General features: G+C 42.2%; 1 protein-coding gene across 1 annotated transcript in view; it reads left to right on the plus strand.

Moving 5' to 3' along the window:
- EIF2B3 (eukaryotic translation initiation factor 2B subunit gamma) overlaps positions 1-25,831 on the plus strand; it is a 92,374-nt gene that overhangs the window by 1,100 nt on the left and 65,443 nt on the right. Inside the window, exons 3-5 of the mRNA XM_052667026.1 lie at positions 1,109-1,248; positions 17,152-17,311; positions 22,246-22,357. Of these exons, the coding sequence (XP_052522986.1) occupies positions 1,109-1,248; positions 17,152-17,311; positions 22,246-22,357 (412 nt within the window). The remainder of the gene's footprint in view (positions 1-1,108; positions 1,249-17,151; positions 17,312-22,245; positions 22,358-25,831) is intronic.

A 25,831-nucleotide genomic window follows, 5' to 3' on the forward strand; every position in this document is an offset into this window, starting at 1 on the left:
CTGAGAACAAAGGGAAAAATAAATGTAGGCCTTTGCCTTTATTTTGTCTTGTTAAGAAATCCTTGAGAACCTTCATGTGTCCTTTGAGAACTTGGCCACGTGAGGTTGCACATGCAGCTTCAGTAAGCAACTAACCACCTCCTTGTTTTTCTTGCTTCTGCTCCCTGACCAAACAGCACATTCTTGTGTAAATTGTGCAGTAGAATGGATTCCTTCCCTGGATCATAATTTTTATTATTTGTTAGGTGGCAATTTGGTTCTTACTACTTGCTTGTGTTAACAAGTAGGTATTCCCCAATCTGATTCACTGCTTCCCTTGTGTCCCAACTGCAAGCATGTCATCCTTCCTAATATTTAGGCCTTTGTCCTCCTCGCCAAGTTTATGCTGAATTGTGGGCTTACAGCCTCCACCTGACACCAGTTCCTTTTCCACTGGTTACTTCTTGCCCCACTTCTAGCTGGCCTCTTGCACAGGAGTGAGAGGAGAGCCCTCCAGTAGCTCTGGTACCAAACTGTCACACAACTCCCATACAGCTCTCCTGTTTACAGTTCTTTTTCTGTTAACAGTTTCAGGAGGACATCATTTTTGACCCATGCAGATATATTCTTATCATGGTTTTGTTGTATGGTAGGAACTTCTGAGGCAAAGGGCTGTAGTGTTTGCTGTACTTTGTTTAAAATCCTATGGAGAATGCAATGGGTGGGTGGTGATTTTTTAATTTTTGTTATTTTTTTTTTAACTTGAGTGTGTGCCTGCTGCTTTTTCTTTGAGGCCAAGGGAAAAGATTTCTCACTTTTTTTGTTTTCTCATTCATTTTTCTTCCTACAAAGCTTCTGTTCTCATATCCTTCGTTTTTGAAAATTTGTGCATGTCACCATTGATGTTCTTCAAATACACTTTTGCCTTCTCTTTTCTAGGTGCAATGAGTTTGTTGTTCACAAACTACTCCATTTCTTTGCCAAGCTGGTGTTGGCAATAGTTTAACCAATGCATTGCGATGCTGTGCTTGGTGGTGGTGTCCAGAGAGCTATACAGCATTGGGTAGGGTGAAAGGCAAAGCTCCAGAGTGTTGCTGCTGCTTGATCTCATCCTGCTTTCCTCTTCTAGAGGTCATTGTGATTACAAGAAAGGAGATCCAAAAAATGCTAAACTTGGACACAAAAATGAAGCTGGATTTTGTGTACATCAGTGACAACGCGGACATGGGTACAGCAGATTCGCTGAGGCATATTCACCAGAAAATAAAGGTATTTGTGTGCTTTATTGACCTTGACTAGAACACATTTCTTTAAACTCACCCCTTTTTTTTTTTTCTTTCTTTTTTTCCCCCATTACACTTTAATACCCTGAGAGCTGTGCCACGTACTGCTATTGCAGGTAGCTGGATTTCCCAATCTGCGGAAGCTCTGACTGCTGTGAGGTCACCTCCCAGGGGAACCCAGACAAGGACTTGAGTAGAAATGATAGTTAGGAAGGCCTGAGCAAATCCAGGCTGGGCACTCGATGCATTTTAGTCCTTGTTAGCTTTCTGGCAGGTTAATAAAGAGGTTGTATTTGCTCATATCATTTTTTATATGGTGTATGTTAGCTGTTGTCCAGTTTGTGCCTGGGAAAGCATTTCTGGAGAGGTGCAGTCAGCTTGGGCAACGCACTGATATGTGAGGAAGCTTGGGCTTGGTCCTTTCCATTAGGCTTCAGTTTTCTGCTTGTAGCAGCTTGGTCATGTGATGAGCTCTTAGATAAACAAATGTGAAAAAGGGCTGCTTTCTGCAGTTGGATGCTGTTCTAATAAAAATGATTATTTTTTGAGTTTTAATTTCTAACTGCAGAAATAAAAATGCTGCAGTATAAGGCAGAAATGCTACTTGGAGCTCATACCAGGATCTGGGATGGAATTTTGTTTATGTGGTTGTCATATGCTTAATCTTTCTGATTTGTTCCCTGTCTGTTTAGGCCATCTTAGCCAAATTGTCTACTTAAACAGAGGTTGCAACAGAACATCAATGGACCGTTTAAAGTCCTGAGATGTCTTTTGTCTTCTTCAGGCTCTGTTGAAGGTAATAAACTGCAGTATAGCAGGCTGTATACTTTCAAGATAGACTCCAGTCAAGATAAGAAGAAACTTTCCAGACAAATATGGGTGTCCAGGTGGCACAGTGAGAGAAGTTTTGTAAGGTATCAATGTACAGACTGTAACAAATCAAACTGCAAATGAGGTGTAAAGGGGTAAAACAAAATTAACAGAATTGTAGTTTAACTGAAGATTTCTGTCATGTGGAGAGCTGCACTCCATAATAACTCGGCTACTATTTTTTCACGTGTGTTTGCAGTAAGGAAGTCTCTCTGCATGGCAAATTTTGACCCAGGCCTTCCAGTTTTATTGCCTGATCAGAGCAGTCAGCCCAGCAGGCTGGGTTTTTGGCAATGCAGGCAGTTCTGTTAGGGGAAGTCTGAGAGACAGTAGGAAAGTGTGCGGAGGTGAGAACATAGACTGTGTTGTTAGAGGAGGCAGTGTTGTGTTAGGGGTTAGAGAAGAAGGGAGGCAACATTCAAAACCAGCCATTTGCTTCAGTAAACTTCTGTGTGTGAATGGCAGCAATTGCTTCTCCCCTTTTTTTTTTTCCTATGTCTAGCTTGACTGGCCAGAGAGAGGACATAGTGGTCTCTTATTTGAAGTAAGTCTGTACTAAGTTCTTGAGCAGATTGCTGCACTGTGTATTTTGGAGTCATTCCTCAAGCAAATACATACAGGCCCTTTACCTCTACAGGATGTGCCCTCTCCTGTGCAGCAGAGGTGAGGGAGCTGCATGGCAGGGGTAGCTGCCATGAAAAGCTGCAGTCTGTGGTGTGGCAGGAGAGGGATCTCGCTGCAGAATTAGTTTTAACCAGGGAAACAACTGCTGCTTGTGGCCATAGTTTGCTGGCAGGCTTTTTGCAGCCCGTGCCAAAAGCCTGATGAGGAGTTTAAACTGGTTGCTGAAACTTTTATTTGTCGCAAATTGAGTTAATTGCCCACAGACAGAAGAGCAAGTATGCTCAATAAAAATGAGGTAACGTGGCACAACGTGGACAGCTTGCCTGCGTGCGGTGCGAGTGGCGTGCGGTGAAGCCAGAATTATCAGTGCTCTGTGAGCAATATGCCTAAGGCTAGCTGAACAAATCCCGAGCATGGAAACATTGGGCCACTCTGAAGCATGAGGTGTCATGACGTGCTGCCTTGTCTGGCCTTGGGCCGAGTTCCACCACGGAGTGTTGCTGCTTGCTGTGCCTGCTGCAGCCGGTCTTTTTGCTGTGCTACACCTTTGCTAATAAGGTTTGATGCTGTGAAGTTTAGTTGTCAAAATTAGATTGACAGAATTGCATTCAGAAGTAACGTAAGAATGCATGTGTGCAAAGCCTGTAACTTCTCTGAGGAGGTGGTTTTTGTTGTTCTGTTGCTTTCTCAGTGCTGGCATTCTGGGAGGTGGTAAGACTGTCCTGTGCATGGAAGCAAGCAGCTGACTGCACCAGTCTTACTCTTTCCTGTTGTTCAGTGGTTGCACTCAATCACAAGGAAACCAATCAAGCTTTTTTTGCTGTTCACCTACTCTGTGCAGATCTTAACTTCAAGAGCTGATACAGTGGATGAGTACCCTTTGCTGTTCTGGAACTCCTCCTGTTATTTTTGATTGTCTCAGCCAGTATCAGATGGGTAAGGTACCAGCTTTATTAGGCATTTGATATTATGGCCTGAACGTATCTTTTTCTTGCGTCCTTCTCAAAATAAAGACAATGTGCTGAAATTGATTCCTTCAGTGGCTTCTTTGGTAATTAACACACAGCCCTGTCGTGTTGTGTAAGGGTACGGAGCAGTTTGTGTGAGATCTTTGTGATAACAATCCATCTGTTCCTTCCCTTGCTTCCCTGTAGACAATCTCAGCCTTTCCTTAGGATGCCCTCGGTTTCAGGATCCTCCTACAGTAGTTGTACATTGTGACAGTTTCCATGGCTGCCGTTTTAATGTCCACACTTTTGTGGCTTTTTTAAAACGTGTTTCATATTATTGTTACTTTTATTCATTTGCACCCTTTAAATCCTTAGTTTTCTACTAATCTTTTGCCAGAATGCTAACGGGTACCTGTTCAAAATATGGAGATGATGGTGAAACTGTAAAGGCTTAATTATTTTCTTGTTTATATAGAGAGTTGGGAAGGGTAGAACACAGACTGTGTAGACTTGCTTGGTGGTATTATAATAATGCTTGTGTTGAAACTGCAGTTTTACTACCATGAGGGTGTTTACAGGTCTCTGTCAGCTCACAATCTGTGCTGGTGGGAGAGCCTGAACAAGTTAAACAAAGAAACAAACTACCTTTCCACGCTTCTGGTTTGGGTGACAGATTGATGACCTTGTTTGATCACAAAGAGTGAAGGGAGCTTTGCTGCCTTGGCAAAAGAATGGTGTATAGAATAATTGTAAGTAAGATTTGGGTTTGCCTGTACCACTGAGTGACAGGAACATTGATTTCTATGCCTTCTGACTTCCATTTTTCTTGCAAATGTTTGCACATGCAAGTGTGCCAGAGTAATTCTGAAGTAATTTATTTAGTGGAAACTCAGTACTTTGTGAGCTATTGCCTTACCCACAGCGTGGAAGTAAGATAAGTCCAGCAAGGCTTGTAGGGTGCAGAAGGTGGCATTACAATAGATGCCTGCTGCTGTCTGCCTGTGTGGCTTTGAAAAGCTGTGTGAAGGAAATGTTGCTGTATGTTCATGCCTTTTTCTGACAATCAGCATCAGCAATGACTTTGAAATTTCCGAACATGATTTTTGTGGATACACTAACAAAGTCAAATCACTGAATTCTGTATTAAGTAAATACCACCTTATGCAGTGTTTGTTAGTAGAAGTAGACTCTGAAGTCTTTAGGCAGTATCTGCGCTTTCCTCTGCCTCTGGAAGGCGTGTGTTGTCTGTGCTTCTGTTGGAAGCTTGTCTTCATTGATTATTTGCATTAAAAAATATCCTTTGTGACAAGTTATTTTCACCTGAAATGTAAAGCAAACTCCCTCCTTCAGGAGATCAGCTTTTCCACATCCTTTACTCTTGTCACTTCCTGGTTCTGCTCTCCTGGTTACCTTTCTTGCTTCCGTCACTCACACGGGCTGTTAATTACAGGTAGCCTTGACAGTCTTTGCTAGGGAATAACAGAATGCCTCTTCTACAGGTGGTGAGAAAACACCAAACTGACTATGGCTTTCAATTTAACTTTCCTCACTCACGATGTTTCATGTTTTTAAATGAGATCCATGTTAATGAAGTTTAGTAAATCATTATAACTTTTCAGCACTGCTGCAAACTGGGAATGGCGCTGCAGATGTGACAGCAGGAGTAAAGGTGTGACGTGATAGCTTCCATGTTCCTGTTTGTTTTTACTGAGCATCCACAGCTTGGCGACTGCCAGGGACAGAGCGGAAGGTGGGGAGAGTCTGTAAGAAATGAAGAAATGTGGGTTTTGTTTTGTTTCTTTTTTTTCAGTCATGCATAATTGCTTTCCCCTCGGTAACTGTCTCCAGTCCTTGGTTCTGGTTTTCATTGGCAAGCAGCACTGCCTGAGACATTCAGATGAGTTGTTCAATCTGAACAGTAGGGAAATTAGTAAGAAATCCTGTTTCAGTGACATTCTGATACGCTGCCTAGCTAGAAGAGGTGTCTTTGTGCTATCTGCTGCATGCAGTGGATAACGATGCTGTTTTGCATAGGCAGCTTATCTCTCAGTGATGATTTTTATTTTTGAAATATTTTGAGAATAGTCTGCCTGTTACAAAGGCTGATTTCTTTTGATGTCTCACTAAGTCGCACGTAATGTAATCCCCTCGCTCACTTAGGAGGGCTTTTCCTCTGTACCTGGTGTCAGTAAACATGCTTTTTTCCAAGTTGTAATGTAAAGTCTTCTGTTGTGTCTGTCAAGGCCTCCCTTGGGATCATTCTCCCCAGAACGTTGCTCTGTGACTTCTTCACTCCAATTTTATGTCTCTGTTTATTTGGCTTCGACTGCACTTCTTGAAGGGCTTCTCTCACAGTTTAGTAGCCCTCCTTTGGGTGATTCACAGGATCGCTATGCAAAGCACAGTGCCATGGCCTGCCATGTTACAGCACAGCAACAGTGTCAAGAACTTGGTAGCACAGAACTCAGGATTTGGGGGATTGGTAACAAGAAATTTGACTGGAAGCAGATTTATGTTGTCTCAGAATGTACTAGTTGAGTTAAGATGACAGTGAGCAGCTACGGTGTTAGAGGGGGTAAGTGCAAGAGCAGAATGTATCAGGTATTTTTCAGTTGCAATGAGAAATTAATTGCTGAAGGCAGTGGGAAGATTTTTGACTGGAATACTGCACAGGTGTGGAACTTCTGTGTCAAATGTAGAGCAGAAACTGGAAAGGGAGATAGAACATTCATACTGAAATGTGACTGTGTTTAAATGTGCCACAAGAGAAGGCTGAGGGGCTGAAGGGGTAATCAAGACAACCCCCCTAGTTTTATACTGGAATGAGAAGTCTTAGTTTAGTTAAGAACAAAGAAAGTAATGTGACACCTGGGATGGCAGGAGGCGATTCTCTGACTCAGGAAACCTCTGTGAGAACTCTATTTCTGTGACCTTCTCTTTGTGCTATGCATCAAACTACTGGGGCCCTTTTGCGACTTGCAGGTTATTGGTGACAAAATAAGACAAAGGGGGTGTCAGTGCAGTTTAAAAATGCATTCTTTAGGCATCTTTAATATTTAGCCTTTTTATTTCTGTGCCCAATTTTCCAGACCCTCACAGCTGCTGTCTGGCACCACCTCTTGGGCGGGGGGCCTCTCCAGGCAGCAGGTTGGGAAACCTGGTTAAATCATGGAGCTGCACTTCCAGCTGAGGCGGGAGGTGTGCCTGGATCAAGCATTTGTCTTCTCTGAATCTGTATTATTTTCATCCTCTGTTAAGCATTTCTCTTCCTCGTGTCACTCAGCTGGACTCCAGCCAGTGATTAAACGGTGGCGTTCCAGCAGGGCGACAGCAGTGGAACAATTTCACATTTTCCTTCCTTGATGAGCCCTCGGTTGTGTTAATGGAAGCCCTGACTAACACGCTGTGAGCTGATCAGCATGCCTTCTACTGCTATCGCTGGTGAGTGCTTGCATGTGACACGTTTCATCTCAGGTGGTCCACCTGGTTTTCCTAGTTTCAAAAAGTAAGATTTGAAAGTAACGCAGCTCTTAAAAAGCAAAGCAAATTCTATAAAGCTACCAAGGTGAAGAAGGTAAAAACCAACTTTGTTTGAACAAATAAAGATCGAAACTCCAGATTCTCTCGGTATGTGCATCTTTGGGAGCCATGTTGTGGAAAGTGTGATGTCACGGTGGTGGTCTGTCTGCTGTTGAGGGTCACTGATCCGTGTAGTCTTGGACGGCATGGCTCAGCGCTTCACTTCCTCTGTTGAAAAATCTCCTTTCCAAACACATGATGTAAGTAAGCTTGCTGTAACGGCTGGAAGGTGGAATCTGAATCCTTTTGGTACAGCTGAGCAGAGTGTTTGAGCACGGAAAGAAAGACCTCAGTGCCCATAATACATAGCTATGTACTTTTTGTACTGCGAGTGGAAATAAAATAATAATCTCTCTCTCCCCAAGACTCAGTTGAATGTTCTGTTTATCTATTTGGAAGTAGTAAAAAGAATTGCATCTTTTTTTTGGCAGACCTGACAGAGAATACTGTTCACTGTTCAGAATACTGTCTGAAATGCAAATAAAAGCCGCCCTCTTGATGCTTTTCTGATTCTGCCTTTTACAATGGTGTCAGTGCTGCGTGAGAAAAGCAGCTGAATCGGATGGCAGCTCGCAGAGTGTGCAGCATCTTGTTTCCATCCCTACCTCCGACGCAGGCAAGGAGTGTGATTGAAAGCTACCAGCGTTGCAGTGCTGGGCAAAATTAATTATGGATTGCACGCCCGAGTCCCATTCCCAAAGCACAGCTGATTGTCTTAGTAAAAACAAAATCAAACAGCTGTACTGGCAGGTGCTCAGGCTGACGCTGGTGCTGGGGGGGGTGATACAGTGCTGCCTGGCTGTGTGCTTGATGGATGTGCTCGGGACTTTGTTCTGATCTTTATTTTTCCTGGCAGGATGAGAGGCAGAGGATTCAACAGTTGTCGGGGTTTTTTTGGCTTTTTCTTTTCTTTTTAAAGTTACTCAGGTTGAGAAGTACGTAGCTCATTAAATTAATTATTTTGCTGCCAGGGTTTACTGGAACAGGGTTTAAACACCAGAAGTCTGAATGAGGCAATTAGCTCTGAAGGTTAGGCTCAGGAGTGGTCATTGGGCTGTTTGCTCTCTTGTACGCCGTCAGCCCATGAGGATGCCTTCTGTTATATACAGAGGCAGACAAAAATATACATGAAGACCTTACGTGTTTTGCAGCAGGAGTCGCTGACCGGCCTGAGATACCTGTCAGTTTCCATCGTTGTATCTCTCTCTGTTCCTCCTGTCTTCTAGGCCCGTGCTCATCACATTGACCAGTACTTCTTATTTCCCAGTGGAGATCCATTGTCAGCATTTTTCCTGTGTTACAGAATATGTTTTCATTCAGACCCTCTGTGGTTTCTGATGAATTACGCGCGGTGAACGTATTTTAGTTGTAGACATGGGAACCTTTTTGCACGTGTGTACAACTGAAATAATTTAAAAGCATTCTGGTAAAACACTGTTTTGCACTTTTTATACTTGACACTTTTCATATGCATTGATGTGCCTATTAAAGTCCTTTATTATCAGCTTGCTTTATCAGGCATAGGAAGCCTTCTACATTGATAAACTCAAGTTTATAGATTTCAAAAGTTGTTCTGTGATGAATACTCAAAGAAGCGATGAGTCCATGAGAAATGAACTTGTGCACCTTGTGTTTGATTTCCAAAGAGAGAGTGAAGTATTGCAAGTGGGAAGTCTGCAGACTTCCTTCAGCTGCTGCCTGTCCTTGGCGCTGTCAGTGGAGAAGCCAGCACCTCTCCACGTCTGAGCCTCGAAGGTGAGATGTCCCCTGTGCTTGGCTGGAGGCACGACGGCTTTGATGCTGTCAGTGTCACCCTGGAGCAGAGCAAGGAGGAGTTGCATAGAGCTTTGTCTGGTGACAGCCCTGTGCTGTCTGTGTGTTAAGTTGCCATCTGATCTGATGTATTAGTCATTTTTGATTGTTGTTTCCACTCTCCTCAGCCCTTCCTCATGAGACAGGCTGCTCCGGTTTCTTACTTCCAAGGAGACGTTCTCTTACCAGTGTGGAATAACATTCCCTCCTTGTTTTCTGCAGCCTTTCCCCTTTGTTTCAAGCCTTGAAGGTTTCAGTGGCGTGGAGTCTTCCTTCGTGAGTGCTTGGGTCTTTTCATGGCAAGGGTGGACTGTACAGCAGTCACAATTTCTCTACTGAAGGTGATGTTCATTAGTGAGCATTCATCCTCCAGAAGAGGGTATAAAATTGCTTAGATAAAACACAGATTCATGTGTTCACCTGGGTGAATGTTCTACTTATTGGCACGCGTGAGAGGAAACAGATGCTACATGTCAACCAATGGAGTTACTTTTGAAGGGTTTTTCCCTGTCTGTTTTTGCAGCCTGGTGCAGAACCATAATCTTGGTAGCAGGAACAGCACCTCCTTTCCCAGAGACAGGCACTCTTGCTATGCTAAGCTTTTTTTTTTTTGTTTGTTTTGTTTTTTCTGCAGTTTGTTGAAAGCCATGGTGAAGATTGGTGGACTTGTAGGATGTCTGAAGCTTCGTTTTGCATTTTTGTCTTACCATGTTAACTGGGAAGCCTGCTTAGGTTATGTAGTTTTTCTTTGGTTCTGTGCTGAAAAAGGAAAAATAATGGTGTTCAAATTTTCTTGAAGCAAATTTGGAAATTCTTCTGTAATGTAACTTCTGTCATCTCCTTTGGGAAGGTGGTTAATGTTCTGGATGGAGATTGGTAGTGGGAAAAGCAGAGATCTCAGAGTTTTCACTGTATGTTTTTAATGCCACTTGCTGCACAAGTATCAGTGGAAAAATTGCATAGCTGCTAGTGGAGAAAATAGTATTGAAGAGGGTATCCTACAGAAATATAGGATTCAGAACAGCATTTTTAGATACCATAGCATACCTTGTTTTTACAGAGGAAAAAAACGCATTTGAACTGCATGTGGGTATTTGTTCAGTGCAGGCTACAAGGAAGCAGCAGTGCCATTGAACTGTCTTTCAAAAGGGCTGGTTCTGCTGAGCCTGTATTTTGCAAAGTTGAGTGATGTTCTGGTTTTCTATTAGAACAGAACTGGAACTGAGCGTTGTGTACTGTCTTGGTTTTACCTTGGAAATCTTGTTTCATACTGTTTGTTTATTTAAGGACGCAGTGCTGCTAGTTACAGGATGGCAGGGCGATTCCTGAGGACGTGTGCTGTGTATGCTTGGTGTTCTTGTGCTACTTTGTTGCAGACTGCTACAAATTGTGATCCCATAGTCTGTAAGGAGCTCTGCACGAAGTAGTTTCGGCTGTTAGCCAGAGCTTTTGGATGACTTGCTGTGTTTCAGAAAGAAGGCAAGTCTTCATTCATGCGTTCTCACTGATGATGAGTCTGTTGTACCAGCTGGTCACTTATTCCAGGTGATACTTAAAATACCTTTCTTTTTATTCCTGCATTTGAGCCACTTATGCCGTTTCTGCTTTTTGTTGTGGTGCTCAGCGATCTTCTGCTGTTTGGGTAATTGCAGGCTGTGGGCAAAGGCCATCTTTCTCTTCAATAACTTGAGCCAGTTGAGCTCCATTAGGACTACTTTTTATTATTATTGTTTGTGTGACTACAGCACCTGACTGCCTAAGGCTCTGCTTGCATTAAGCGTTAAGCCCGGGCTTGAGCTCTGGGCTTTGGCAGCAAGCCTGCTGCGCCGCTGAGATGGGAGCCCGGCTGCGGCGTTCTCCTTTCTGTCTGTGGGAGGCAGAGTCCAAGAGCAGCCGCACAGCAGGTCTGGTCAGGTAGTCCTGGAAACCTTCCTTCCAGGAACGCGAGCGATGAGGAGAGAGCCATTTCTTTCTGGAGTGCTCCTGCCTGGGAAGAAGGGATCTGTTAGTGCAATACGTTGAGCCAGGGGAGAAGTCGGCTTGCCAGGCTCACCCTCTGTGAACTGGTGAATTCGGGGCCTGGCTTTTGGGATGTTTCCCTGAGCTTCAGCACGTGGTTCTCGTGAGTTACAGTGCACACGTTCTGGATGCCTTGTTTTAGATGGGGAAAACCAATCTCCTCTGTGCACGCTTGGATTTTGGACATAGACACAGGAGAAGATACCTGCCCTCCAGCAAATGAGCTCAAATTTTGTGTCAGTCATGCACACTGATCTGATGATGGCCAGATCTCTGCAGGTACAATGGTAGCAGACTTCTAACAAAAGATTTCCATGACAAATACTGTGATAGCCTGCAGGAGAATATGGCATGTGTCTGAGGTGTAATGGACAGCTTTGCTGAGCATAAAATCTCCTCCTTTAGAGAATGCAGGTAGTAGAGCTGGCATCCTCTGTTGATTTAAGGCAGAAGTATGCTTGGTAAATGACTGGTGATGGAAGGAATAAGTTATTAAAAAAAAAAAAAGGCAAACAATTTTTGCTTGGTGTGACAGAAAGGGGGAACCAGTGAAGAAAGGTAACATGGTTGGAGGAGGAAGTGGGGAAAATGATTTTTTGACTACTCAAAACTGCAATGCATGGAACCAAAGGAAAGACAGATTGCAAAGCTTGCACCTAGACCAGAAGGTGTGCTGTTCAGTAAGCATCACAGTATCAAAGTCCTGCTTTGAAAACATTCTTAATAAGCTCATGAACTTGCGTTCATCTCTAAACTTCTGCTTTTGGTTCCTGATAACTGTAAATTACCCTTTTCCACCCCACGTGTCAGTTTCAGCAACAGGGAAGGAGACTTCCTCCTGGGAGGAGACAGGATGCCTCGAGGGCTTGAATATCTTTCCTGTTCCTACCTTATATATATGTAAATTAAAAAATATTGATTTTGGATGGTAGCTCTTGAGATGCAAAGATAACGTAAAATGGGTGTTTTTGTTGTAAGATCCCATCTGATATAATGCATAGGATGAGCCATGTGATAGGACTGGGGTTAAGTCTCCTCCCCAGCTCCTGGCATCTTTCTTCCAGCTTTCTTTGAGAAGATAAACAGTGATGCTGACAGGTTGTGTGTGTGAAGGCATTCACGTTGCCTTAAGATATCCTCACCTGATGAATTCAGGGCCATCCAAGAAACAAGAAGAGACTCCCTTGGCTCCCAAATTGGTTTTTATTTTATGTTTATTTTTGGTTTTGGTGTGGCTTGTTTTTGTGTTGGTTGTTTTTGTGTTTTTTTTTTCCTCTTTAAAGCCTCTTCCACCTTACCACCATCTTTCAAAGAAAAAAAAAAAAAGCTTTATTCCTTCTTTTTCTGAGGAGAGATTACTGCTGGATTTCAGGCTGGAGGATGCTGTGCTTCCCCTGCTCCATGTCTTTAGCAGTTAGGAAGGTGCTAGCCTGCAGCAAGCTTGCTGCTGTAGGGTGAGTGTGCTGAAGGGAAACGCTTCATGTCTGTGAAGAAAGCACTAAATCATGCTTTTCTTCTGAATCTTGCTATCAAGGGCATTACAAAAGCAGGGTGGGAATTCCCAGCCAAAGGCGGTCATTTCTGTTGGTGCTTAACAAGATCCTACAGACATCCAAATAAAAAAAAAAAAAAAAGAGGTTCCCTGCTCCAGTTACAGGAGCAGCCATAGAGCTTCAAAGAGGTCACAGGTGTGGAAATTGGAGGACTCTTAATGGAGGCTGAGATAAAAAGGGATTCTCTGAAGCCTTGGATGTACGTTTTCTGATCTGAAGAGTGGTGAGTAATGCAATTGCTCCGAGGTACCCCTGGCTTTGCCTGGGAGCGTGCTAACAAGCAATCAAAATGTTTGCCCACAGCCAAACTGTTCTTTCCCTTTCCAGTCTTTAGAATAATAAAAGCATTACACACAAACCCCACTGTTACTGCAACATATGGGTGAAGTTCCAGGCTATTGTGTTGAGAATTCTCAGTCTCGATTCCAGCAGTAATTATAACTCGTTCCTCTCCCGCTTGCTGTATGGTGAACACCACAGGAAATGATGCAGAGTTCTCTGTGCGTGTGTTAACTTAGGCTGAGCGCAGGCACAAAGTCTATCTAATCTCTTTATTTTCTTCTTCTCCTGTCAAAGCTTCGACATATAACACTGTGCAATTGGAAGCTGCTAGCATTTGACTTCAGTGCTTTGTCCATGTTTGGTTCTGTTAGAATGTGGTTCCACTGCTTTGCGGATACTTTGCTTCTTCTCTGTTTATAATGCAATCTGACATTTGTTTTCCTCTTTTTCTTGAGGCTGATTTTGTTCAAATTAGAGATTTCCTTGCAACACATGTTTCCTCATTTTTCTAGTCTGCAGTTTTTGAGGCCTCAGCAGTTGAGGCTACAAGGTCCTGCCCTTGTCTATACTTGACAGAAAAGGCATAGTGAATACCATTTAAAAAGTCAGCATTTGCTGCCAGCTAGCTGTGGTAACCCTGATATCTCCTGTTTGAACAGAAGGGGTCCAGCAATCATAACTGAACATAAACGTTTTTCATGCTGCCTTTGTATGCAGGGTGTGAGAAAGTCCAAGGCTTTTTATTTGTGCTGTATATTACAGCATATAATTGCATCCATCTTTTGATCTGTGGTATGAATTAGCTCCATTGAAAGCGTGTTTTCTATTTTTAAATCGGTCATCTTGAACTGAGCTCTTGAAACATTCTGCCTTTTGGTTTTGTTTTTGTGTCGATGTTCCATATTGTGCTGGGCTTTGTATAATTGTTGACATGTTGGCTCCGAGTTCTTTCTCTGCACAGCTTTGCTCTGTTTTATGTGACTCTCTTGATGTTTTATGTTAGGCCGAGTCCGTAAGCTATCTCACCTCGCATTCTGGGCACTCCTGACGGTGCTGTGCCGTTACCCAGTGTTAAGAAGGCAGAGCTGAGCTCCAGGTTGCTTACTGACTGAGCAGAGTGTGCAGTGTGGGCTGAGCTGGGCCCAGGGCTCCTACCAGGGGCACCAGGGCTGGGTGGTAAAGCACCTCCTCGCAGCTCACATCGTGGGTGGGATGGAATGACCTCTACAGGAGCTCGTTCCTCTCTATTGATTGGACGCCGAGTCTGAATTCCGACCTTGAGTGCATAAAGTGCAAACCTGAATAAATCAGTAGTAAACAAGAGGTTACCTATCAACGTTGGCAGATCTGAAAAATGACAGAAATTTCAAGCATTGCTTTCATGCCCCGTCCATCAGATGGTCCTTCTTGATTTAAGAGCGCTGCTTTGTCCTCCCCCCAGGTTGTAACAAGTGGCAGAGCGCTGTTAGTAAAGATCTGTGCGTGCCTTATTCTTCCTTTGCAGTGGTTCTGCTCGGGGTGTGGACTTGCTGCTTTTTTTAATCAGCTCATGTTGATTCTTATCGTCTGTTTGTATAATAGTTGAGGGTTGATGTAATCATCGTGAGATGTATTTCATTAAGGGATGTGTGTATGTGTGTGTACTGAGGTGTTTGCATAATTCATGAAGTCAAGTATGTTCACATCCCCCTTTGTTAGCACAGGAGAGCAGGCGGTGAGCACATACCTCTTTGTATCAGCAGGGCATTGGGAAGGTGCACCGTACTTACATGGTACGGGTAGAAGCTGATACTTAAAAAAAAACCACAAGCTCCACCATTTATTTTTTCAGGGTGGGCGTAGAAGAAAGAAAGTAAAGAAAAACACACACTTCTGCTAGGGTTCTAGGATAGTTTATTTTTTCATTCAGCCATTAGTTTATTCGTTCAGGAGTTGTACACTGGAAAAAAGTGCATCCATTAGACAGTGAGGGCTTTATTTATGAGGGTGGTGGTGTTTCAAGGGGGAGGCTGTCAAGTCCCAAAAGAGCCTTTCATGGTGTATTCTCAGCATGCTTCTGAGGCCGCTGCTCTGCTCATCAGGAGGAGAGGCAGAAATGTGGGCTTTACAGAGCAACTGTGTGTTTCACTGGTCCCTGTGCTCACTGACGTTTATTTACATATTGGGAGAGTAAATGGGTAGAACAGATGGCAACCAGACATTTGGTGGTTCTGTTCCCGTATGCTCCTCAGGGGTCTTGCATTCAGTTTTTGCAAAAAGCTTGTCCTATAGTGAGGAGAAAAGAAACAGGAGCCTGTTCGCAGCTATGAAGCGCTTGTTGGGATTTTGCTGCAGTGACAGATTCGAGCATTTGGTAGATTGTGAAACAATTACAAAATTTGCCTTACAAGTCCAACTCCTTAAAGTACATCCATCGATGTGCCTGTGAACATCTCTTATATTATTATTCCTTTTTAACACCGTTAGAGCGGATGCATTTAGATCTGGAGGCAGAGAGCTATTCCCTCTGCAGACTGAGTTTGAAAAGCGTGGGTCTCTTTCAATGGCTCTCACATACATTTTGACCTCTTCTGAAGGTATTGTAACTCATTCATGCTTGTGTAAAAATGTAATATCTGAACATTTTTGTAGGATTTTTCAGGTTGTTCAGTATATGCTTCTCCACAATGTACAGGTATAAAATGGAAGATATCCTTCTACAGCAAGTCAGATCTATTTTCCTTTCTTTGTACACTCAGGGATGTCAGTGCAGCTCTGTTTCCAGGATGCTAGGCAGCTTGCATTTGTGGTTGGTTGGATTTTGTTCCAATGTGTGTGTGTTGCTTGTTTTAGAGAAGTGATAATTAAAACACTTCTCTTGGGCAAAACCATAATATAGAATACATATTTTGCAAATATATTAAAAGGGGAGATACAAGTTAGGTTTTGGATGTTTTTTGTGAAAGTTGGATGATTTGTGAAGTTTCTTAACCTGAATATTATTGCTTCCTGTAAAGTGTCCAGGTGTTACTCAGTGAGGGAGGGGGAAAGCAAATGAAAACCAAAGAGCTTGACCTTCTGTGCAGCATGCCAAATCAGCAGCTCCCACAGTTTGTGACACAACGAATTCCAGTGACTTAGTGGTAAACACGTGAAGCTGCCTAGCATTTGTAGGAGAACCTGTCAAATAATGGAAATACCAGACCTCCTTTATCTTCACCTACCGTGCAGAATCTCCTAATATGAGATAGTTTGTAAGGCAGAACTTGATCCTTTATGAAGAGAGCAACTGTGATTGCAGCAAGTCTTTGCTAATGCCCTTTATAAAAGATGAAAGTCGGGTGCCATGTTCTCCTGTGCAAGGAGGCTTACCATAGTGAATGGTAGCACTCAAAGTGAAAGCAGTGATGTCGAGAGAGAAACACTGTCATTAACAAAAAAGGTTATTCATTAACAAAAAATAAAGCAGAAACTTGCTGGTTATTTGTAGGTCATACTGCTGAGATGCTGCATTAGGATTAATTTAAATGAAGATAATTGCCAAACTAGTAGATTTTTGGCAGCGTGTTCTGCAGCCCATGGGAAATGTAGAAAATGTTTTTGAAGTGAGGGATTTTAGTCAGAGTGCCTCGACAGCCTGCGTGCTTAACGAAGCTGATACGCCTCACTACTGTGTGACTGCATTTCTGTGATATGTGCAGCACTTCCCTTAATTACTTTGTACGGCACTTTGGAATCCTTTGAGATCAAAATTAAATACGAGCCTGTTATTAAATAGAACCAAGCTTCCTTGTTGTTTTTTATATGGGATATTGCTGCTTTTAGGAAGTGTGTTTCTAAACTGAGCCCACCATCACACTGCAATTACCGAGTAAATCACATCCTACGTAGTCTTTGATTTTTTTTCCTGATAAAATAACATAGTTTAAATATCTTTTCCAGTGATTTGTAGCCAGATGCAAAGTCAGCTAAAAAGATTTCTTCAGGAAGCTTTCTTTTCTACACCATTATGCAACTGGAAGCAGTGATCGTAAATGCAGCAGATTTCCATGGCAGTCTTGAAATCCGTGGGTACTGTTTCCCAGTTCCTCCTGCTAGGGGCTGATGATGGCAATTTTCATGCTCACATTCTCTACGACCTGGAGCCAAGTCATCAAATGCTGATCCATATGTGGTCGTTTGTATTTCTGAGGGTTTCCTCTTTTTTTTCTTCCTTGGCAGACTGACGTTTTGGTATTGAGCTGCGATCTGATCACAGATGTCGATTTATATAAAGTTGTGGATCTGTTTCGGACACACGATGCTACTCTCTCCATGTTGATGAAGAAAGCTCATGAACCCACAGAATTGGCCCCAGGACAGAAAGGGAAAAAAAAACCCGGTATGTAGATAAGAGTATATAGAGTAATAATAGTGAGACCACTATCTTTTGGTACATATATACGTATCGTAGATGTATAATTAATCAATCAGAAAGTGAAAGGAATAAAAAGGTAAGATACCTTGTTTTTCCTCAGATTCCCTGGTGGGGGTGTGACTTATTTTTTTTCCAGCTCAGAATTAGTATTACAGTGGTGTAATCGTGCAGGCCGAGGTCCAAAGCTCACAAGAGCTAAGGGAAAAGCTCCAGGTGACTTCAGTGAGTTTTGGATCAAACCGTAAATTTTTGCTACATATGAGCATTAAAAGCATTCCTTCAAGAGCACTCTACATCAGTCAGATTGTAGCTGGGAATTTTACCATTGACTGCAGGGACCAGTGTTAGATGGATAGCAAATACTTCTAGAAATTCTCCACTCTCGTCGTATGTAGCGAATTATTCTGAGATCACATCCAGGAGCCTTTCACTAGGCAAAACTCCCACTGATTTCAAGGATTTGGTTAGATCATTATCTGGTCCCTCTTACCATAATATCTCATGTAATCTGTAATGTATCTATTCTCACAACAGTGCTGTAAGGCAGGGCAGGGTTATTATCCCTGTTTTACTTATGTGCTAAAAGTACTAAATACCATATGGTTGTTTCCATACCGTACCTCTCATTTTCTTTTAATGATATCTGCTAAATTGCTGAAGCTTGATTACTGCCAGGTTAGTGGGCCCTGGTCTGTGATTAAAGCTCAGAGGCATTACGGTAATACAAATAAGAAAGCACAGCTTCAAACTGTTTGAGAGGAGTGAAACGCAAGCCAGCAGTTGGACTACGTGTGTGTCTGAAAGTGGAGGAAATGTGTTTTTAAAAGAAAGCTGCTTGGACAAAGATTTTCTGGAGCAAAATACAAGGATAACAAGGCTGAGAGCATTTTGGACTTGGACTCTTAGGCGGCTCTAAACGCCCTTGTCTTTTAAAGGCAGTCATAGTGAGAATGGCACATAAAACATTGTTGAGACAATTACTACAATTGTGAAGCTGAGTGTTCAGAAGATATACATGTATGGATCTATGGTTAAACATCATTAGCCCAGGAAGCTCAACTGAGCATGCAGGGCAGGGGTGATGAGGTATATGAGGATAAACAAGATCCTCTGAAGACTTAGCAAGTATAAACACACTGAGTCGCACATGCTTTCTTAATTTACTTATTTTTGCATGTCTGTGTGTTTGACTTTGCAGCAGTACTCCTCCTGCATTACTGTTAAATGTTGTGTATGATTTCTCAGGTCTTGTAAAAGGCTGAACTTGAAAACACTGAAATTCCATCATGTGGAAGCATTTTAACACCCACAGTGTTTATCTGTAGGAGCTAGATGTAAAGGTCTCCCACTCACAGCTACTCTACTTGAGCTGTCATGGATAACACTAGTAAGTTGTTTTCTCTGTGTGTGAACTGCCTCAGATGAGACGCAGACCCTGCTAGGCCTTTTCCAGTCTTTTTCTAGCAGCAGGGGAGTGGTGAGACTGGAGAATTTTGGTTTCTTCTCTAGTCTCTGGATAGGGACGGTATATTTTAGGGAGTACAGAACCCTCCTGCCTTTCATTCTATTTGACTGAGTGAATCCTATTGCTGTCACTATTGTCCTAACTTATCCCTGTCTTTCCATGCTGGCTTCTTGCCACTGTGTACCTCCCCTGCTAATCCTAGTCAGTCTCTTTGCTTAGTCTTGCCCTTCAGGATCCCTGTCAAGAGTCCAGCTTCTCTTTCTCATATCTTACTCTCATCTCCTTTCACCAATAGTCCCATCCCCTTAGTCCTCTTCTGACTTCTCCCATCAGCATCCTTCATTTATCTGTGGTCCGTTGTTCTTTCCCAGTTCCTGTCTCCACTACTGCTCAGGAACTGCTTTCTCCTCCTTCCAGCCTAACTTGCAGAGTCCCTTTTTCTATGCTTTTCTTTCCCCTCCCCCTTGTGAGCTTTTTACATTATTATTTTTTTTTATATCAAAAAAATAGGTTGCAAAACCACAGCAGATCAAGCACAGCTGTGGAGCCTCCTGTGGCTTGCATGCCCTGCTTGTGCACCTCTTGGTGGTACAGAAGACTTCAGGTGGCACCTGATATTTGATCAGGTCTAGGAACTGAGCCTTCAAAACAGCTTTTCCTTAAGAATAAAGTATATGGAATTTTTTTGCAAAAAAAATAGAGGACTTGAAAAAGTGTGAAAGTGCATGTTTTTCAAAGATTTACTGTGGAGTGAGAGGTAGAAGGTACGCTCCTGAGCCACAGATCAGCAGCACTTAGGAGGAGCTGAAATACCAGAGCTTCTCAGGACAATTGCCACCCAACTGTTTAAGCTTAGGTTAACCACTTTTTTTTAATTATTTTTAATTTAACATCAGAAGCTGTTTTCACTGAAGCTGTTTTCACTGAAGCTGTTTTCACTGAAGCTGTTTTCACTGAAGCTTTCCTGCTCTGCATGCAGGCACCTGATGTTAGAAGTTTCATTCCAAACAATGAACATTTAAGAAAGCTCATCAGCAGCTGAAGGTTGGATATTTGTGTGGAAGTGGAAGGCAGTCTTTCATAGGATGTGGCACTATTAGCTTCTTCTCTGATTCATGGCACATACACAGTTCTGTGTACCTGTACTGTACTATGAAGTGTTATTATTGGGAAATTGACCCCTCATCCTGACAAGCCACTAAATATATTTCTGACTTTATTTATTGTTTCTTTTCCTACAAATTCATTAAACTTTTGAGAAGGAACCAAGGAATCATAGAACCTGATGCAGAGTCCTTACTTGTAGGATATTATTAAACGTGGAAGATGTGTGATAAAGGAACAGTTTTTAAAGTATCAGGAATCACACTATTAATCAGTCATAAATTGATACTGATAGTTCTCTGCAGTGCTTGATGTAATTCAGGTGCACGTTACAGGAAGAAGTTTGTTGGCTTCTGCACACTAAGAGGATCATCTGTTGATTGTAATTGTCTCATTGGCTTTTAGAATTGATTAAGAAGAGGCATGGGAAAAAAAAAAGTAGAATGTTAGGGAACGGTGCTAACACCCAAATAAACAAAATGTGTCAGGAGCTCTTGCACCTGGGACGGAGCCATGTGCTTAAAGGTGATGTGCAAGGGTTTGTGGGGTGGGGGAAAAAGAGAGTGAACTTTCCTGTGTATCAAGGAAGGCAGAAGAGATGGGGTTGGTGACTCTCCTGCTTGTTTTTCTTGTCTTGAAAGCAGCAGGCATGTCGTCACTGGTATTCTCTGTGTTTGCCAGAAGACCTCTTGGTGGTCTTGCAGGCTGCGTCGTGTGAATCCTCTTCCCTTAATTGAAAGGGTGGAGATTCTGAATCTTTAACAAAGGTGTATTTTTCCCAAATCTCAATTAATTATGTGATTAAAAAGCGCTTTAGAAAACCAGACTGAAAACTTTCTACTCTTTACTGAATTACTTCATTTCTATTCTCTTGTGATATTGTGATTTCATTAGGTCATTAAAACCCTCAAAATTGATGGGATCTAATTTTTAGTGTAATTAACAAATTGCAATACTGTGTCAAATCCTTATTTAACTACCAGGAAGAGGCAAAACACATCCTGTATTCTTTTTTTTTAATACTTTAAACCATGATTTAGTTAACGTCAGTGCAGGTTTAACATTTTTCTCATTCTTCCCTCCCAGGGATTCAGTGAGCTAGTTATGTATTCATTCTTCCCTTTGTCTTTCCTTACTGAGCACTGCCAGTGTGAAGGGCTCTTCTATCTCTAGCTAATAGATCTTAGTAATAAACGTTGTCTTTTCTAAATTACAAGTGTTGCTAAACACTTGTTGTAGCAGTGCTACCCTTGCTCTCTAACTTCATTGCTCTCCTTAAAATGAGGACGGCTTTGAAGGCTTATTTCTGATGTTCTGCATCAAATGAGTTTTATCCTTGATGGCACTTGATTTGCCAGTGTTGCATGTTCAGACCTACTTTTGAACCTCTTTGCTGTGTGATTGAGTTCTGAGAAGAGGGCTTGCTTGATCACTTGGATCAAAGGCTGCCCGTAGGACAGCTTCCAACATCTGTGTCGATTTGACTTCATTTTGATAGTGGTTATTACTATGGTAACTCTGAAGGAGTAAATAAGAAAACAAGGACAGGGTTGAACTGGGGAAAATGGAGTTAAAAATGCAGTTTGGGCCAGGTGGGAATAAGCTCACCATTGTTATTCAGAAGCTGTAGAAAACCATTCGGAAATAAGTCACAGTTGATGTGCTGTCAGTGATTGCAGCTGATGGGAATCGCCCTGGCAGTGCAGGTAACAATTCAGTAGTCTCTTGCGTGGCCGTTTTATAAACAGAAGACCTTCTTGGAAACACAGGTTTCAAAACCTACCTTTATATCTGTGTTTGTGGTTTCAGGTAAATACAGACAGAAATAGAAATCTTAAGTTGCGGATCAGTTGCAAACATCTTACCTGAAATCATAATCCTCTCCAGACTACTTAATTCTAATGTGGTTTGATTTAAGATGAGGAGGAAGAAGTTGGATTTTGAAGAGCTCTCTGATTCCTGTGGGCTTGTTGTGTAAATTCAGGTAGCATTTTAAAGACAGAAAGAGAAGGAAAGCACAGTTTCTTCATAGCTCAATACAGAGTGTTGCATGTCATGACCTGTATTTGGCATCTCCATAAGAAAGATGCAGAAAGGAAAGTGTTTCCAGTGTCAGAATAGATGTATATCAGCTACTCTGTGTGAAAAGAAGTAAAAAAATTAATAATAATTTTTTAACATTTATTGTGCATTCACTGATTTACTGGGTGAGTCTGAAACCTAGTCTAGTGTTTTATATTTCAAGGGTGGTTGGTGATCCATTTGTCTTTCCAGCCTACATTAAGACAGGGTTCAATAATGATTGTTTGTTTGTTTATTTTAACTTCAGTGGAGCAGCGGGACTTCATTGGAGTGGATGACACGGGAAAAAGATTGCTCTTCATGGCTAATGAAGCTGACCTAGATGAAGAACTTGTCATTAAAAGATCCATCCTGCAGAAGTAAGCTGTAATAGAAACAGAACTGGGAATGTTCCTACTTCACTCTTAAGGAAAGGTTAAGATGGGAGGAGGAAGACGACCTTTTGGAATAGGGAGTGAACAATACCTTATTACTTGTTACAACCAGTTAATAAGCTTGCCAATACCTTTGTTGTGAAAAATTCCAGGGTAAGCATATGGATGAAAAAGCAACTTTCTGTGAAATGAATCCAGTGCTGTGATAGAGCTCAGGTGTGATTTAGATTCTGCTATTCAGAAGTGATAGACCTAAATTCAGAGAATCTGAGAAGGGCTCTCAGGATTTCATGAAACTTTCTGCATATAAGGCACAAAACTTCAGCTGCATTTCCAGCCCTAAAAAGATTCATTAGAAAATCTGTGTTATGTCCAGCATTAAATTGCACTGAGGATTGGGATAAATTTATTAAAGATGTCAGATTTAGCTGGGGTTCCTGTGCAGTATAGTTCATATCCATTATTAGCAAAATGAAGGATGGTTTGTTGCTCTCTATACTCTTCTATACGGCGACTTTAGCTCTCTAAGATGCATGGTGTCTGACATCTTCTGTGGAAAGCTCTGCTGGCTCCTTCAGAGGCCAGCCTTTGTAGTCTGTCCCAGGCTGACAGTCAGGCTTTCACTTCTGAGATTAGACACCTGTGGGGCAGCCATCTAAGAGCTGAAAATTCATCCATGTGGACCTTGTAAGTCAAGGATGCAGACATCTGGGGTCTGCTCCCAGATAATCTCTCCTGTGGAAATGCCTCTGTTGTACGCTATAGGCCATATGAAATATTTGGGCTTCAACAATTCACTGCTAGGTGTAATCTTTCCTTTAACATCCTGCTACCAGATGGGAGGGGGATGCTATGTGCCCATGGAAAAATGACTCCTCTTCTGCCAAAATTGAAGGATTACCCTTGATGATGGTGGTCAAGAGAGAGCCACGTTAACTGCTGTGATGGAAGGAGTCTGTCCCAGGATTCCTCAGTGTCTCTCTGCTGGTTTTTTTTTTCTTGGACATGACAAGGATTGAGCTGCAGGTGTGTGTTCTGTTCATACACGGCACTTATCTGCACAGTGCAAGAAATTCAACACTGTTGCATTCTGTAGTTTTGAATAAACAAACACTCGTGGATCTATTCTGAGCGAGGAGGAATGTTTTATCTACTTAGGCTTTTCTTTATGGCTTTCTAGCAGTAGCAACCCAGAAATTGCTGTAACACATGTGAGCTTAGCTGACCTCTGATTTTACAGGTTCATCTCAGCAGAGGTTTTTCATTCCTGTTAGCCTATAGCTAAATTAATCAGGCTTTATCCTGCAAGCCAAACTTTGCCTTCAGGAACACCTGTTCTGTTACGTTGTCTTCAGCAGACCTTCTTCGGTGTGGCAGTTTGGGATCTGGTAAATGTAATGTTGATGATAAGTGGAAGCGATAAAATCTGTATCTCTGTCTTAGTTAGCTTTGATAGCTGTGCATATGTAAATATAATGCAAAGTGTTAACCATCCTCCAGGTGAAACTCACAGATGATAGTCCAGAAGCACAAGGAGAGAAGATGTGGTAAGTTTAGAAAAAAGTTAAATGAAAATGAAATATAGGCACATACTGTGAAAATTCTCAGGCGAAGTATAGAAGTAGCCAAGACCTTGATTTTGTGTCAAGATTCAAAGGATAACATCTCAAACAACCTGGTAGCTTGAAAGCATTGGGCCACGACCTACCTGGCAGAGCCTCTGATGTTGCTGCCCTCTGAAACTGCCTGTTGTGGGTGCTGTGCTGTGGGTGCTAGCATGTGCTCTGTTCTACAGCTGCCATCTTGGAGAAGTTCTGAGGGAAGGAAAATACTATATGGATATCCTCAGATATTTTCTGGTGAGGCAATTCCAGGGTAGCAACAACTGTGGGAGCTCTAGGAAGACAAAGTGTTGGCAGATAATGAAGTTTTAACCACCGTGTTGTCTAGACCTGCTCAAGCTCTGGCTTTCTCATGTGAGAAACAAAGGCAATGCTTAAAACTATCTTTGAAGTCTTTTTTTAAACATCATAGTAAAGCAAGGAGAAAAAAAGAGCAAGCCCGATCTCGTTTGTCTTCATGGATCACTTGATGTGACTGACTTTCAGCTACCATGTTGGCCGTTTCTTGATCTCTGGACTTTGTTTTAACGAAATAACAGACGTTGTGGCAAGATGGGAGAATTTCCAGTGCACTCAATTCATTCCTCTGTAAAATACAATAGACATCTTGAGGGTATTGCTTTTGTTTGTTTTGCTTTTAATGGTCGCTTTGAAGGGTTGTGGTGGTCTTGTTACATGAACTCTAGAACTCCGTCAGTGCTTGGTTTGCTTTTCAGATCCTTTTCATTTTGTTTTTTTTTTACTCTTCCACCCCTCCTTGCTTTTAAGGAGCAGGGAGAGGAGTGGTGGAAGGACTGGGAAGAGAGAGGGGGAGATTTTCTTTAGAGCTAAGACTCTTGTTACTGGTAAAGATCTAGATCCCGTACAGAAGTAGTTCAAAGGACCTTTGGCTTCCCCTTCTCACAGGAGGGAAGTCCTGTTGACAAAACATCCAAAGCTGTAGAACACTAATTTAAATCCTTGAAGAAAAACCTTTTTCCTGACCTTTGCCTTCTTCCTATCATTGGATTTCATGCTCTTCACTTTCCTGCCATAAAAGAGCAGCTGGTGAGGAGGGACAGGGGAAAATACACATTCTCTTGAGTACCTGTTGAGTATTAAATATTTATTTGCTCTTGACTTGGGCATTCTTATAATAACAAAAAGTGTTACAGAAGGAAACAATAGGATTTCTGAGTTCAGGGTGTAATGTGTGGCTCTGTTTCTCAATTTGATTAGAATTTCTTTTCAGGATTTGTTGCTTTGGTTTCGTTTGTTGGGTTTTTTTGTTTATTTGTTTGGGTTTTTTTGTGAGTTGTGGATAGCAGCTTTGGTTTTGAGAAATGATTCTTATTGTTATTGCAGAGAAAGGAGGTTTGGTTTTTCTCCTTTGATTGTCAGAGAAGATTTGGCAGAAGCTTTCCGTTCATCATTTACTTATTTATTTCTCCATTCTTACCATCATCTTGATGACAGGTCCTACAGGTAGCATCCTCCCTGTAGTATACAAGTGCAGAGCAGCTTCAGATACGTCCGTTCAGGCACATTTTGGTGTCCATTAGGATGGGCTGAGAGACACATTTATCGACAGTGCCTAGAGAGACGAACGCTGCTGGGGAAGGCTTTGTGAAGAAAATGGTTCCTGTTTGGGTAATGAGAGCTTATAAAAAGCCCCGAACAGCCTGTGCATGTCATTCATTCAGGCAAATAGCTGCAAGATGAGAGTGAAAGAAATACAGTATGGGGAGGTTTCAGAGCCAGTGAGGGCTCTTTGAAGAGGAAAAAAGAAAGCTATGTGCTCATCCCTGGAGCCCGGTGTTGCCGGTGACATCTTTGACTTAAGGCTTGGCAGAATGAA

Source organism: Tympanuchus pallidicinctus, unplaced genomic scaffold (assembly GCF_026119805.1).
Source record: "Tympanuchus pallidicinctus isolate F22 unplaced genomic scaffold, pur_lepc_1.0 scaffold7, whole genome shotgun sequence".
Classification (NCBI taxonomy): Eukaryota; Metazoa; Chordata; class Aves; order Galliformes; family Phasianidae; genus Tympanuchus; species Tympanuchus pallidicinctus.